Below are 15,534 nucleotides of genomic sequence, written 5' to 3'. Positions count from 1 at the left end.
CCTATAAAACTCTTAGAAGAAAATCTAGGGGTAAATCCTTATGACCTTGGATTTCACAATAATTTCTTAGATACAACACCAAGAGCACAAGTAACCAAAGGAAAACTAGATCACTTGGACTTCATCAAAATTAAAAACTTGTGCTTCAAGGTACTATCAAGAAAATGAAAAGACAACTCACTATATAGGAGAAATATTTGTAAATCATTTATCTGACAAGGATATAGTATCCATTACATATAAAGAGCTCTTATAACTCAAAAATAAAGACAAATAACCTAATTAAAAATGGGGAAAAGATTTTGATCAATATTTCTCCAAAGAAGCCAAATATAAAAAATGAACACATGAAAAGATGCTCAACATCATTATTCATTAGAGAAATCAAATCAAAACCATAATAAGACAGCCATTCATACACTTCATACCCACAAGAATGGCTATAACAAAAAATACTAACAATCCCAAGTGTTGGTAAGGATGTAAAGAAATTGGAATCCTTTAACATTGCTGGTAGGAATGTAAAATGGTATAGCTGCTTTGAAAGACAGTTTGACAGTTCCTAAACAGTATAAACATACAGTTACTATAATGACCCAGCAATTACGTTCATAGGTTTATACTCAAAAGAACTGAAAACATATGTTCACTCAAAAAATATATATAAATGTTAAAAGCAGTTTTATACACAATAGCTCAAATATTGGAAACAATACAAATGTCCATTTAACTGATGGATGGATAAACAAAAAAGTGGTATATAAATACAAAAGAGTATTATTTGGCACTAAAAGGGATAAAGCGTTGATAATGTCAAACATGGATAAATCTTGAAATATTATGCTAAGTGATGAAACCAGACATAAATGGTCCATATATCGGGTGATTCCATTCATGTAAAATGTCTAGAAGAGGCAAGTCCATAGAGAAAAAGTAGTGGTTGCTAGGAACTGGGCTTGAGGAGAATAGAGGAATGACTGCTAATGGATAGCAGGTTTCCTTCTGGGGGAGATCAAAATGTCCTGAAGTTACAGAGCAGTGACAGTTGCACAATTTTGTGAGAAACACTTATCTGTACTCCTTAGGAGGTGAATTGTACATATGGCATATGAATTATATGTTCATTTTAAAAAGTAGGCAATTGTCAACAAAAACAAAGCAAAACAAGAGACTGAATAATGATACATGTACCTCTATGGATTCAATTTATTCCTGATAATGTCACCTTCCACAATAATACAAACACTGTATAAGCATATTTTTCCTTTGGCTCTACATTCATTTTCTGGATCTTTACTTTCAAATTCCAACTTCACCAGTTCTAGTGTGACCAGCCATCCCAATTTTCCATGGGCTGGGGGGTTGGGTTCCCAGGACATGGACTTTCAGTACTAAAGCGTGGATAGTTCCAGGAATACTGGGACACGTTTGTTCTTGCATGATCTTGCATAATTTATTTAATTCCTCTGCTCTTCGTTGCAGTATAGGTGATACCCTCCCACATTGCCTTTTCCAGTTTTTCCTTCTAACTCCATGCTATTTCATTTGTTTTAATGGTTTTTGTTTTAAAGTATTTGCTCACAAATTAGTATATCTCACTAACCCTCTACTGAGTTTGAGGTATGAATAGCGAGATATCTTCTGGATGTTCCCATGGGTGAATGGCCATTAATACATAAATCTAATGCTAAATCTAAACTTGTTTTTCTGCCTAAATTAACTCTCTTGATTTTATCAATTCACCTAATTTCTTGAGCTAAAGAGAGTTATCTCCCCTCATCTTTGCTTTATTACTATATCTAATGGATCACTACACTCTACTTATACTACCTGGGAAATTTTCTCAAATCTCCCCCACCTCCTACCTCTCCTATTTATCCCTGCTAACATGTAAGACTGATATTGATGAATATAAAAGAGTTTCTCACACTTTTTAAATCCATACTCACTTTGAAAAACTCAAAAACCCATAATGATATGTTAAATTTCAAAATACAGTATTCAAGATAAAACCTAAGTCAAGGTACAATTAATTATTTACTTTTTCCAAATTAGACAAATGTCCTGTTCTTCTGAGAGTCTGATGCAGCACTTCTTACCTCCTCTTTTACATACAATGCCCACACTGACCCCCACACACATGAACTCCTACCCATGCATGTGACTACACAACACACAAATACACATACACATGTTCTCAGGCTCCAGCAATGAGCATGTTTTAAATTACCCCAGCAGAAACTGATGTTTTGGGCCTCAGGGCAACTGTTCTCTTCTGGAAGACTGTACTCCAAAACTGCCCACCTGCTGAATGATTCCCGATTCGTCTTTCAAAACTCACGTTAAGTATTGCAGGCTCTGTAAATCTTTCTTTTGACCACATCAACCCAAACAGAATAAATCATTTTTAACACATTGCACTTATCATGAAGTATTATAATTTATTTGATAATGTAACTGCCACCTCCTACTTGAGAGAGAACTCTTAAGACAGGAATTCTGGGGGCACCTGGGTGGCTCGGTTGTTAAGCCTCTGCCTTCAGCTCAGGTCATGATCCCAGGGTCCAGGGATTGAGCTCCCTGCTCAGTGGAAAGCCTGCTTCTCCCTCTCCCACTCCCCCTGCTTGTGTTCCCTTTCTCACTGTGTCTTTCCCTGCCAAATAAATAAAATCTTTAAAAAAAAAAAAAGACAAGAATTCTGTCTCATTTATCTATGCACGTTGTACCTGAGGAATAGCAGGCATATGACTCAATTTGCTGAACTCCACCATTATTTTTGATGTATTTGTTACTTTGATTAAATGATGACAACTTATGCAGCATGTCAAAAATATGACTAAGTGACATTTTAATAATAACTGAAAAAGAATATTTGGATAGTTTACATACACAGTTATCAAAAATATAAAGTATATTGACATGTGTATCCCTCAATCTAGGCTTGCAAAATAGAATGTACCAAGTAACATAAGCGTAGTCACCCTACTTCCTGTCTACTTACCACTCTCTCTCTTTTCCACGCCCGCAAAAACCTTAAAAACCATTTTTAAAAAGTCATATACAATCACTGTTTCCTTTTCCTGATTCTCATTCCTCCCCACACCTATCAAAATAGAGTATCTCCACCCACTTATGTATTAAAACTTCTAGGACAAATGCTACCAGTGACTTCTATATGGCCAAATCCAAAGGACATTTTTTTATCTCTGAAGTTATTTTTTGATTTTCTGCTGAATTTGATGACTGGAGATTCCCCTTGAGCCCCTCTACTACCTTGGCTTCTGGTTCTTCTACTTTTTAAATTATTATTTCTCAGCTGAGTCAGGGGATCGTTTTCCTTTACCCATTCACTATGCATTGATTTTGCCTAGGACTCTCTCTGTTATCTTTTTCTAACTATATATCTTTTGGTGATGTCACCTACTTTCCCAGTTAACTTTAACTGAGTGTTTCAGGTTCATATACCCAACTATTTCTTGGACCCATATAATGGACAGGTACCACAAAATCTCTATGTCAAAATCCAAACTCCTCACTGCTTATCTACCTAGATCTAGTTTGCTTCTTTAACCCACTTTTCAGTCAGTGGTCCTTAATTAACAAAAAATTATATGATGGTCTCCCTAAACTCTTTCCTTAGAAATCATAGTCCATTGACAATCAAGCACTGCCAATGTGATTCCTTACTCAGCTTTTGAAATGTTTCCTTCCCACACCCTCTGCTACTCCTATAGGTCAAGATGGTATGTATCATCTTTCTTTGGACTATTATGATAGTCTATTAATTGATTTTCTTGTCCCTAGTTAAGCCCACATCACATTCTTATTCCATCTTCCCAACCTCTGTCAAAGTAATACATAAATGTTATATACCTACACACATATATATAATGCAAATCTAAGCCACTCTCCTAATTAAAACCCATTTGTACATCCTTATAACTAAACATAGAGTTTATTAAATTGTTTAATTTTACCCAGTTGCCATACACAGAAATTCATCCACAATATTAACCTGGGATACATTCTTGGATTTTCAGACCCACTGAAAGGTTGTGACTCACAAATTTAAAAATGCTGACCTACAGGCTAAAGCCCACCCTTAGCCTCCAGCTGCCAATTTATTATTGCCCTTATCTTATCAACCTAGAAAGGTACATATGTGGATATGGAGAACTTAAATTACAAAGACACTATAGAGAATCAGCAAGATAAGGAATGAATTGGAAACTTTAAATACTTCAATTCACCTAAAGAGGGTTTCACTATTTTAACTAAAAAAGTTTATGTGAGGAAAGAGGTGGTCAGAATAGAGGCTCCAAAGGAACTACAGTTGCTTTTCTTGGCCACCAGGAAAGTTCTACTAGGTGCAAGATAAATTACAACATATTTCTATAGCTCTTAAGTCTATGGAAAGTAAAAACAAAATAAAGGAAAAACAGTGATCTAAAGTCTTGTTGGGAAGGATGACAACGGCTGTTCCATATCTAAGAATTCCAATTTAAAATGGACATTAGAATGAGTGGGACCAATTAAAATAGAACCTCAACATGTGGAATATAACATTTTAAAATCAGTATTTATTCCTCAAGGAACTTTCCCAGAAACAGCTTGAATCCTAATATAACCCTAATATAAAATAAAGTGTTTTATAATGCTTAGAACATAAAATAGGAGGTGGGGATCATAAGTTTTCCATGAATTATGAAAGAAAGTTCAATTATCAGGAAAATGGTTTTAGAGCAGGAACACTTACAGAAAAAAAAAATATGGCAACATCATTAAGAGTACTTCTTCCAACTCTGTACTTTTTTCCAATGTAATTATAAGTCATTTTTTACTACATTTAAATCAAAATTATTTTTCCTCCTTGAAAAGTACTGATTAAATGTAGAAGATGATATTCAAGTATACTTATTGAGCTAAAATCTATAACCAATCTATTGAGCCTCTGAAAATTTATTTACCAAAATTTTGTTTCCTAAAATATAATTTTTAAATGATTTGTGACTATCATATATAAAATATAAGGATTTATAAGTTTTGTTTAATTTTGGTCTTTGCCAATAATTATAAAAACTTGTCATAGCAGAAGAATTATGAAAATTCATTTTTTCTCACTTTTTACAATTTTAACACTTTATTTTGGTTTACTTCAAAGACCTCTCAATTAAATAAATCTATAGGAAAATCACTCTTAGGACACATTTCTTCAAGGTCGTTTAATAAAAAGTTTAGGAGACATTTCCCAGTAGTAACTACTTGATTATAATGGGTATGCAGAGTACTGCTGCTGTTGAGACATTTTAAAGGAATGTTTAATTTTTCTTAATAAGAGCATAATTCTAGTCAGAAGATTGAGTATATCCTGTTACTCTGCAGAATTTTAAAGCTATTGACATTTTATCTCATCAAAATCCACATTCGCAACTCAGAATTTACTTATTTGGTTTCTTTTCTACTTCCTGCTTCCCATTTGTGTTGGTCATTTAACTCTTCACTAGGATATACACTGGAGGGTTACAAAAATAAAAATGAAACTACATGGGCAATTGGCTCTTTTGGATTATCCATACCTTTAAGTAATATGGTGAGGGTGGATAATGGGCTACCACTGCATTTCCCTTACTTGCACACTCCCCTCTCTGTACTTTACCTTCCTACTTCCCTCAAGTCTTGGGCTTCAGCCCACACACATTCCAGATTCAAAATGTACAGAATTTCTGCCTCCCTAGAGCCTTAAAAATGTGTCCCTTTCCTCTAATTAGTTTTAAGCTTCCAATATGGCATTAGAAACTTCATTTAACAAAGATACTTAATACAGAGTTCATGTTTCCAGATAATTTTATCTGATTCAATAGTAGTCTTGCTATTACACATACCCGAGCAGTCAGAGTACCTACTCCCACATGCAATGTGAATTAATAAATCTGTAACCAGTGATCTGTGTAAGAGACGACATTTTCAGTCAATAAAACTAATGCCATACTCACGGTGAAGGTTGGTGGGGCTGGTTTTCAGCATTTCTTGGTGTTTTGCAGGCAGCAGGCTTCGCCATGTCCCTGACAACACACCTGGGGCGCATGATAGACAGCACAACGCACTATTAATTATAAAAGGGTAGAACACATCTGGAAATTAAACATGGTACTGAAAACACAGTCTAATGGAAAATCTATGTAAGCCCCTTCAATCTTAACCTGGAGGCCCTGGAAAAGCCTTTAGAGTTGGATATTTTTTACTTAGAATTCCAAGAGCTCAATTATACCCAAGTAAAATCTGTACTAGCCTCTTTATTTGATTTTCCTTTTAGCAACAATAAAATGATGGTCAGCAGTCATCCCCACAGACGAAACGCTACTGAAAGCTTTGGCCTCGCCATGTGATGACATCTGAAAGCTCAAAAATACGAACACCTGTTGTGTTGACATGTTAAAAGATGGGCAGGATTTTCTGTGGCTTTGGCTATTTTATTAAAAGATATGGAATCTTGTTTCATGCCATTCACTACCACATGGGTTTTTTTCTTTATGCAGAAAGAGATCTAACAGGCCTTCAGACATTCTCCATATTCAAAATCCCCTTCAAGTTAAGAAAAGAGAAAGACTCAGAAAGAAATGTTTATATGTAAAGTGTGTGTGTGTGTGTGTGTATAAAATAGAGACAATATCTCTACAATGTGAAAAAAAAATAGTAAAAGGTCTTTGTGTCTTAAGTCCTCCATTACAGGTTACATAAATGCAGAGGATCGATAATACAACAGAGCTCCAAAGGGCAGCAGAAGATCCTCTCACCCTTGTGTCAACAGGGCATACAGAGCATTGAAGAGATTCACTGGCAGAAATTCAAAAACACCCCCCTTTAAGGCTGTACGTGGATGGCTTAGATATCCCTTCCCCTCAAAAGCTTTAAAAATATTGCTTTGAATAGGGAAGCCTCAGTTACAAAGCTAAGACCCCACATCTTAGCCTTTGCTAAATGGAAAAGCCCCTCAGGTCCCAGCATTCTTAACCATGAATCTGGTTCTTAACAATTCCCTTGGAGGCTTCTGGGAGGTTTGACTACACTAATAATATTTAAAGCCAGTCGTGTTATTCCAGAAGTGGATCACTGGTGAGGCAATGGCAGATAAACTGTTTTCCCAGAGCTAAAAGCTGCATGGCAAAATTCTCCACTTCTGAAAGAAACGATACAGGGAAACGTGGACACAACGCAAAGAAACGTGCACACACACATACTGCTCATTCCAAACAAGGTCAAGTGAGACTTAGAAATCAATATGTAACGTGACAAGAAAAGAAAATGGTACCATTTTAAAGCCTCGATATACTTCCCTCCTGGATAAAAGTAAAGTAAGGTGGCATTTGTCAAGAACTAATGCTAAACTCTTTTTTTTTTTTAAAGATTTTTATTTATTCATTTGTCAGAGAGAGTGAACATAGGCAGAGGCAGAGGGAGAAGCAGGCTCCCCGCTGAGCAAGGAGCCCGATGTGGGACTCGATCCCAAGACCCTGGGATCATGACCTGAGCCGAAGGCAGCTGCTTAACCAACTGAGCCACCCAGGCATCCCAATGCTAAACTCTTAATGGACTGGTCAAGAGACAGGAGTCAAAGACATCCACAGGAACCACAAAGCCTTCTGTTCTTGTTCTAGTTTCATGGAAGTAGAAAGCCACTTGGAGGCATCAGGGTTAAGGGAATAATCAAGAAAGCACTTGTTAGGGAGAAATAATGTCCTGGGATTTCTGAGCTCTGAAATGTTAGTCTAACTTAGACAAAGTACAATGCTCAAGAAGTTACATTTCATAGCACTGGAAAATCTGTAGCAATTCCCACTCAACTAAAAATAGTACATTTAGCATATTTAATCTACATGCATTGCTTCGTTAAACTATCGGAAATATCACCAACTTTGGAAAACATTTTGAAGAATGATATCTATGAGAAACCATATGCAACCTTCTGTCTTAGTTCATTTTTTTTCCCCTAAAGTTTCAGGAAGTTATACAAAGCTTTAAAATAAAATAATAAATCAGCCATTTTAATTACAGTTTTCCTTAGATATGCTTTTAAGTACCTCTTTTATAATTAATGTGGATTATCGGCCAGCACTAAAGGTAGGATCCTAAGCAAAACTTTTTTTTTCTGCCCTGAGTAAAAGACCACATCTATGGAGGAAAACCCTCATCTAATCTCAAGTACCCAGTGGTTCTGGTATAAAAGCACAACAGCTAACACACTGCCTCTGTCTGTACAACTATAGAATCTTTCAAATAAAAACTTCACTTGAATTTCTGAACTTTATATATTGGATAATGAAAAAAATTTACCAACAACCTAAAAATTTAATATTTACAATTAATTTAAATATAATTTTAGGTGCCTGGGTGGCTCTGTCGTTAAGCATCTGCCTTCAGCTCAGGTCATGATCCCAGGGTCCTGAGATTGAGCCCCACATCAGGCTCCCTGCTCAGCGGGGAGCCTGCTTCTCCCTGTCCCTTTGCCCCTACACTCCTGCTCTCTTTCTCACTCATGCTCGTTCTGTCTTAAGTAAATAAATAAAATCTTTAATAAAAGAATAAATATAATTTTAAATATACTTAATACATGTAATTCTTAAAAAGCAGGTAAGCAACATATTTTTTCATACTAACATATATTCTAACCACAAGACTACAGTGATAAAGCTAGCTACTGAATCCATGTTTTCTGGAGAAAATCTTTTTGTTTCAGATTGCTAGTTACTCAGCCAATTTTATGGGGCTCTAAACTATGGTAATATATACTCCTACATTTTCTAATTTGACTTCTTTTTAGCTGAAATTTTTCTAGATATAAGAAAGAAAAGATTTTTTAAAAACCCCTATGCTCAGATAGATACATTAAGATATATAAAAAATACATAATACACTTGAGATTTTTGTTAGCTTGTGTGGATTAACATTTCTTTAAAATCGTAACTGCATTGTGTTGTGTCTGACCTATCAGTTTGGAGGGGTAAGCTGTAATAGTTTTGACAGTTCTAATATGCAGAAATTGTTTAGCACGGGTACCCTCTATTATCTCCCATGTATTAAACTTGTATCATAAAGACCCTTCATACTTTAAGAAACATGACAATATTTTGTTATGTTGTAACTATTAAGTGTCTTCCTCTACATATGATTTATTCCTTCAGCCAGATGTAAGGAGGCCACAAACACTGCCAAAGTGCTGACTTCCCAGAATTACTGTGGATCAAGAGACTAAGAGTTCAAGGGGTTTCACCTCTATTCTTTGCAACGTCTTTAATTCCTCAGGGATTTATCAGATGTGGACTCTTAACAGTCTTCATACTGCAAATGAGCATTCCCTCATCACTCAAGCATCACTGCAGATTCATGCAAATGAGACATTCTGCAGCCACCTCAGGGGAATACTCCTCCTGACTCCGCCCTCAGCGCTGCTGGGTTTTATGAATGACTGCAATCAATGCGATGAATGCCTGCCAACTGCCCACTCAACCACTTCTACTCTTCTCTGCACGTACACACAGGAGAAACTCTAACTGCCACAAGCCTGTCGATGAGGTTATGGTAAGACTTTCATCTCTCCAAACAGGAACTAAAAGGGCTTCCAAAAAGAGTATGTGAGTGAAAAATCCTAAATACCTTCAAAAAACAAAATTTACAGAATTACTTTCTCTCTTTTGTGCTTGCATTTTGGTTCCTGTAATCACTACCCATACCCCTTGACCCACCTGCAAAAAAACAAAACAAAATACTATTTTGTGAAACTTTATCTCAATTTGAACTTTATCTGAATTGTTTTATTTTTCATGATTAATATCAGCAAATAGTTACTGTGCACAAAGTTGTCAAATAGATATGACATGTTTATGTTTCTGTTCTCAATTTCTTGGTTTTTGAATTTTATTGAGATTTCTCCTACCATCACCAGAGATAGGTACATTCAAACAGAGTCTCAGGAAAAAGTATATTTGTGTTTACTCCCCAAGTGCTATTGTACTAGTCTGCATTTGTCCTAAGAAAACTTAGAGACAGTTAAAATAACATAAGACTGAGAAAATGAAAAATTTTTAAAATACACAATCTTCTGATTTGCAGATCACCAGTTAACAAAATATAAAGGGGCACCTGGGTGGCTCAGTTGGTTGAGAATCCAACTCCTGAATTTGGCTCAGATTATGATCTCATGGTGGTTAAGATCGAGCCTCACACCAGGCTCCTTGCTCAGCTGAAGTCCCCTTAGCAATCTCCACGCTGTACCCCCCTCTTGTGCCCCACTCTGTGTCCCCCTCACATGTGCTCTCTCTTTCCCTCTTAAAAAAAAAAAAAAAAAAAAAAAAGATAGGTAGATAGACAGACAGGTACCTAGAAAGAAATAAAGATTCTCCTGCAACCATGCAACCATCTCCATCTTGGCTGATTGCAAATACGTCTCGCTAGCTGTTCAGGCCAACAACTTTAGACTTTACTCCTCTTTTCTCACACCTAGCATCCAATTCATAAAATTGGCCATAATCCCAAAATATGTTCAGAGTCCGACCATTTTTTACCTCCTCAATTATTGCCATCCTGTCTTGAGACATTATCACCATTTACCTGGATTCCCACAAGACCTTTAATGGTTGTCCAGCAATTTACCCTTGCCCTCCTCCTCTAGGCTATTCTCAACAGCCAGAGTGACTCTTCTGAAAGATAAATCAGGTCATGACTGCTGTGCTCAAAATTCTGGAGTGGTTCCCCAGTTTAATTACAAATAAATTGCCAGAGTCCTCAGAATATAATCTGGCCTCCCATAACTCTGGAGTTCATCACCTACTACTCCTAGTTCCCTACTCCCTCCCTCCTTGGTCATTCTGCTCCAGCCACACTGGCTTCCTTCCTGGTTTTCCTCAAATATACCAGGCATGATCTTACTTTGGGTCCCTTTTACCAACCAACTTTTCCTTCTGTCCAGAATGTTCTTTACTGATATCAGTGTAACTTTCAAGACTTTGCTCAAATGTCAGTTCTTGAAGGTTCCCATTTTGATTATTTTACTTACCACTATAATCTGTTTTCCCATAGCCACCAGACTTCTATATGTCCAATCCCCTTTACCTTGCTCTACTACTTATTAAAGTTTACTGCCTCTCACTGCTCAAATGTGAACGGCTCAAGAGGAGGGATCTCAGTCTCTTCAGTTCACTGACATATGCCAAGAACCTAGAATAGTGCCTGACATAATAGTCACTTAATATATATTTGTTAAATGAATGAATAAGTTAAAAAGGACAAAAGCTGTGGATTTCAAGCTTGAGTAATTTTAACATGCTAAAACACAGTGATTTAGAATAGATTCTAGGTAATACTCTGCAAGATTACAGCATACATCATTTTTTTAAAAATATTTACAAAATATAAATGGATCCATGGCCAATAAGTTTTATGACTTAAATAACTTCACTAAGTGTGTTTTTATATGGTTTGATTAAATTTCATTCTCTTTCTGAACAAGAAAAAAGATATTCCTCCGCATATGACTTATATAGTGGAAAAGACTCTCTAATGTCAAGTCATTGGTTGAATCAGTAAGATATATTTAACATACAGTGTACTGGTATTTTATCAAATAAAACTTGGAAATAATTCTATAGGAGGCAGTTCATTAAAGTAAAAAGAGCAAATCATTTTTTCTTCTGATTTTTCTAAACATATAGGAAAATAAGAAGTACTTTTGTTCATTTTACACCTATTATGTACTAAATGCACATAGCATATCTCTTATTCAAACTTGAAGACACTACCCTGAAAGGAGATGTGATTGTCCCATTTGACAGATGAAGAAACTACACATCTAAGAGATTATTTTTCCAATAGTAATGGCAAATACTGATATTTTAAGAAGTCAAGGTTTTTATCAAGGTCTCTTTGGCATCAAAGTTGATGTCCTTTCTATCACTTGCAAGCAGCCTCCTGAAATTTACACAAGGCTTCCGGTTGGTTAAATTGGAAATGCAGAGTGACCTTAAGACCAATGGCAGCACTCTGGAATGTGAAACACAAGACACGCCATCTGTATATAGTAAAAGCTGATATAAGAAAAAGAATCAAGAAAGCTAAACAGATTTTTTTTTAATACATGTTCAAGACAATACAATGGATAAAAATCTCTTCAAATATATTTTTCAAAGGAGGGCTTCAAAAGTGATTCATTCCTACTCACAAATACTAAAAGAGAAAAAGCAGAAAAATATTACTTTAAAAAGTGAGTTTAAAAAACTGCATATTCATGTCAATTTAACCGTGAACAAATGAGTATGATGACTATTACCCATAAGATGAAGATGGAATAGTAAAAATTCTACACCAGAAGGAGAGTGAATGTTGGTATTTTAAAAATCCAGATGTACTAATCACAAATCATCAGGGCCTGTTATACCTCTGGTGTGCATTCAGGGAACCCTCAGAAGCTACATTAGAGTAATTTTTATTTTAAAAAAGGTGTGGAGGACAGGCAAAGTAGGTTCCTGATGATATGAAAAGGGAAGCCAGCTGGCCATTTTTCACAATGACTGATGAGGGTCACTGAACCTCCCCTGAAGAGGCCAGGAAGTTACTCACAAAACCAGACAAAAAAAGGTACAGTATTCTAAAATAAAGATGATAACTAGACCAAGATTCACTTGAGATTAATAAGTGATTCTAAGTTTTAGAAAAACAGATTTTTCAAAGACTGATAAAAAAGAAAATGACAGGTAAAAAATCAAGTCCAGGTCTTCTGAATTATTCAAACCTACCCCATTTATTAGCCCTTAATGTCTCCAAAATGCTAACAGGCTAATTTTGTTTCCTAATATTATTTCCAACATTTGGCAATATGACCAATTAACCCCTTTTTATCTAAGCTACCGTCTTCTGTTGGCATAGTTCCTTTTTTCATCCACCAGTTCTTGAGATATTATACATATCTGTGAATTTATATCTGCTAATATCCCCCCCCCACACTGTCCCATTTACATTCTTCTATTTACTAGCTTGTGTACATTCTCCAAAAGCCACCTGCTGCCTGCAAAAAAACACAACTTTAGAAAACTCAAAAGCACCAGAAATATCCTACCACTAAACCTGCAAGAGACAATTTCTGTTCATTCCCCAGAGTGGAGAAATCCCATCTAGTAAGAAGTATAAGAAGTAAGGAATTTCCAGAGGGAGGAAGCTATTAATATGTCACTGTAGCAGAGGTATCAAGTATGAGCTCTGAAATCATGTTTTGAACTCTCCGGAAGTACAAAGAGATGGGGCACGAGTGGAATTATGGTGGGTTGATGGGACAAGGGGTGCTGTGAAAGTAGAGAGAATGCAGTCAATTAGTGCAAATGGAAACAAAAGCTGATTTGAAAAAGGAGGATTAATGAGGGAAGATGGTTTTTTCCATAATCATGGGCAAGATTCTAAGCAAAGGAATTAACAGGCCCTGGGAAAAGGGAGAAGTTCAAGGTACAGGGAGAGAGGTGTGGAAGCAAGGGTAGGGGAGGGAAGGGCAGAATCTGGTGTGAAAGTAATGTTGTTGGGAAGATAGTGAGGGATGACATGAAAAACACAGGTAGGGGATTTGTCCCCAAAATGTCACCTTTCATTTGACCCTGCCATTTCCATTTTTTCCAAAAAAGATTCTTGCAGGATAATGTTCAATGAGATTCATTTTGGAAAGGTTTTGGAGAGTGAAAATCCTCTTTCTACCTCTTCTATTTCTAATTCATCTCCTTAGAGGCAGAAAGTTCTGCTTAAAACTTCCCCACTCCTGCCTATGCCTGGAGTCGGGGGAACATCTGAGGGAGCTCCCTTCTCCCAACCATCAACCACTAAGAGTTTGTTTTCACTAGTGACAAGGATTATCAGGTCTCAAAAAGCAAAAATAAGTGGGTAGTTTCCTCTTTTGCTCGTTGAGTGCAAGCACAGAGGGACCTATTTTTGTTTCTGCTTGAGCACCCAGCGTCCCTCAGTAAGCACCCTGAGCAGATCTGGGTGGGGCAAAATCTGTGATGTTGCTAACGCTTCCTCTTTTTCTCACTAACCCAGCTCTGGGCAAGCTATTTAGGTAAATACATCTGAAGCCTACTCAGAGGTCTTAGTCTTTCAGATTTACAGTGAATTAAGAAAACAAAAATGAAACGACAGCAACAAAAACTCACCTGGGAATGATAACCCACAGCAAATAAGGAGAACTTCACAAAAAGTTAAGTAATATCTAATTTTCTTTAGTGAGAAAAGAAATAGTGTGGATCAGCAAATTCAGCCTGTTTTGTTCTTCTGGCACTCACGACAGTGCTTCTGTGTGGAACCATCCCCATGGGCTCCAGGTTCACAAACTAAAGTCTTAACCATTTCTTTTTTTTTTTCTTTTTAAGATTTTATTTATTTATTTGACAGACACAGAGATCACAAGTAGGCAGAGAGGAAGGCGGGGGGGGGGGGGGGGGGGAGCAGGCTTCCAGCTGAGCAGAGAGCGAGCCCGATGCGGGACTCAGTTCCAGGACACTGGGATCATGACCCAAGCGGAGGCAGCGGCTTAACCGACTGAGCCAACCAGGCGCCCCTTAACCATTTCTTTTCCATGAAAGAAAGCATATTGGTCTAAAACTGAGTGAGAATGATAGTATTGTGGGGGTAACCCTGGAACTATCGTAAAGTTATCCTAAAGAGGAAACTCTTTACAGGTCTTAGTTCAATTTCATTAATAAGTAGTTCCCAGTACCCCTAACAGCTAACTTCTGTGCCTGTCAGTCCAACCAAGAAACACTGGTCTGAACTCGTCTCTGCCCCAAGCCTGGCTGAGTGTGATCTCTCCATCTTAACAACCACAAACTTGAATGGGATGAGAGAGACTGTTTAGTCAGCAATAACACCAAGTTAAACAGGAATAGTAGCACTCTTAGAGAGAACATGTAACTAAAAATTGTCTTAAGTCAAAAAAGCAATTTAGCAAAACAAGATGAATGTAAAGATATTTAGATATGAAAACTATACAATCACAAAACAGAAAAATAACAGTAAATAATATCAGCTAAAATTTCTGAATGCTCACAGTGGACTAGGAGCTATGCTAAGAATTTCATATGCTATTAGTCATGACACCTGGCGCTACCCAAGTTACACATTTATTTGTGAAATACCAATTTCTTCTTAGGAGATTCAATTCATCTTTTCAAAAATCTATGGTATCTGTGAAGTACTTTGTTTTTAGCAAATAAATTGTTTCATAGTCATTAAAGCTTCAGCAAGAGATATACAATTATGATCAAGTATTTTAAGCATTAACCCCTCATACACATCTCCTTGCCACATTTCAGTGTTGTAGAAGAAACACAGATAGTTGTCAGGTAATGGTTATCTACAGTCTACATGTCCAGAGTAAAGAATGCAATTTGGTAGTAGAGAAAGATAAGTGGTATTTATAAAGATTATTGCCAGAGCTTGCTTACAATTCACAATTCTTCTGCTCTTTATTTGTAACACAAAACCATAGCTCTTTGGATAATGATTTTT

At 36.5% G+C, this 15,534-nt stretch overlaps 1 protein-coding gene across 3 annotated transcripts in view; it reads right to left on the bottom strand.

The window, feature by feature from the left end:
• LOC308345041 (regulating synaptic membrane exocytosis protein 1-like) overlaps positions 1-15,534 on the bottom strand; it is a gene marked incomplete at both ends in the record, with an annotated part of 201,700 nt that overhangs the window by 110,458 nt on the left and 75,708 nt on the right. For 2 of the 3 annotated variants that reach the window (XM_080806966.1, XM_080806967.1), the window contains one exon: positions 5,994-6,074. The exons of the other annotated variant lie outside the window; for it this stretch is intronic. In XM_080806966.1, coding sequence (XP_080663092.1) covers positions 5,994-6,074 — 81 coding nt within the window. The remainder of the gene's footprint in view (positions 1-5,993; positions 6,075-15,534) is intronic. 3 annotated transcript variants of the gene reach the window in all.

The sequence above is a fragment of the Martes martes genome (genome assembly GCF_963455335.1).
Source record: "Martes martes genome assembly, chromosome: 6".
Taxonomy (NCBI): Eukaryota; Metazoa; Chordata; class Mammalia; order Carnivora; family Mustelidae; genus Martes; species Martes martes.
The sequence above is the reverse complement of the archived record's forward strand: the minus strand, read 5'-3'. Positions and strand labels throughout refer to the sequence as shown.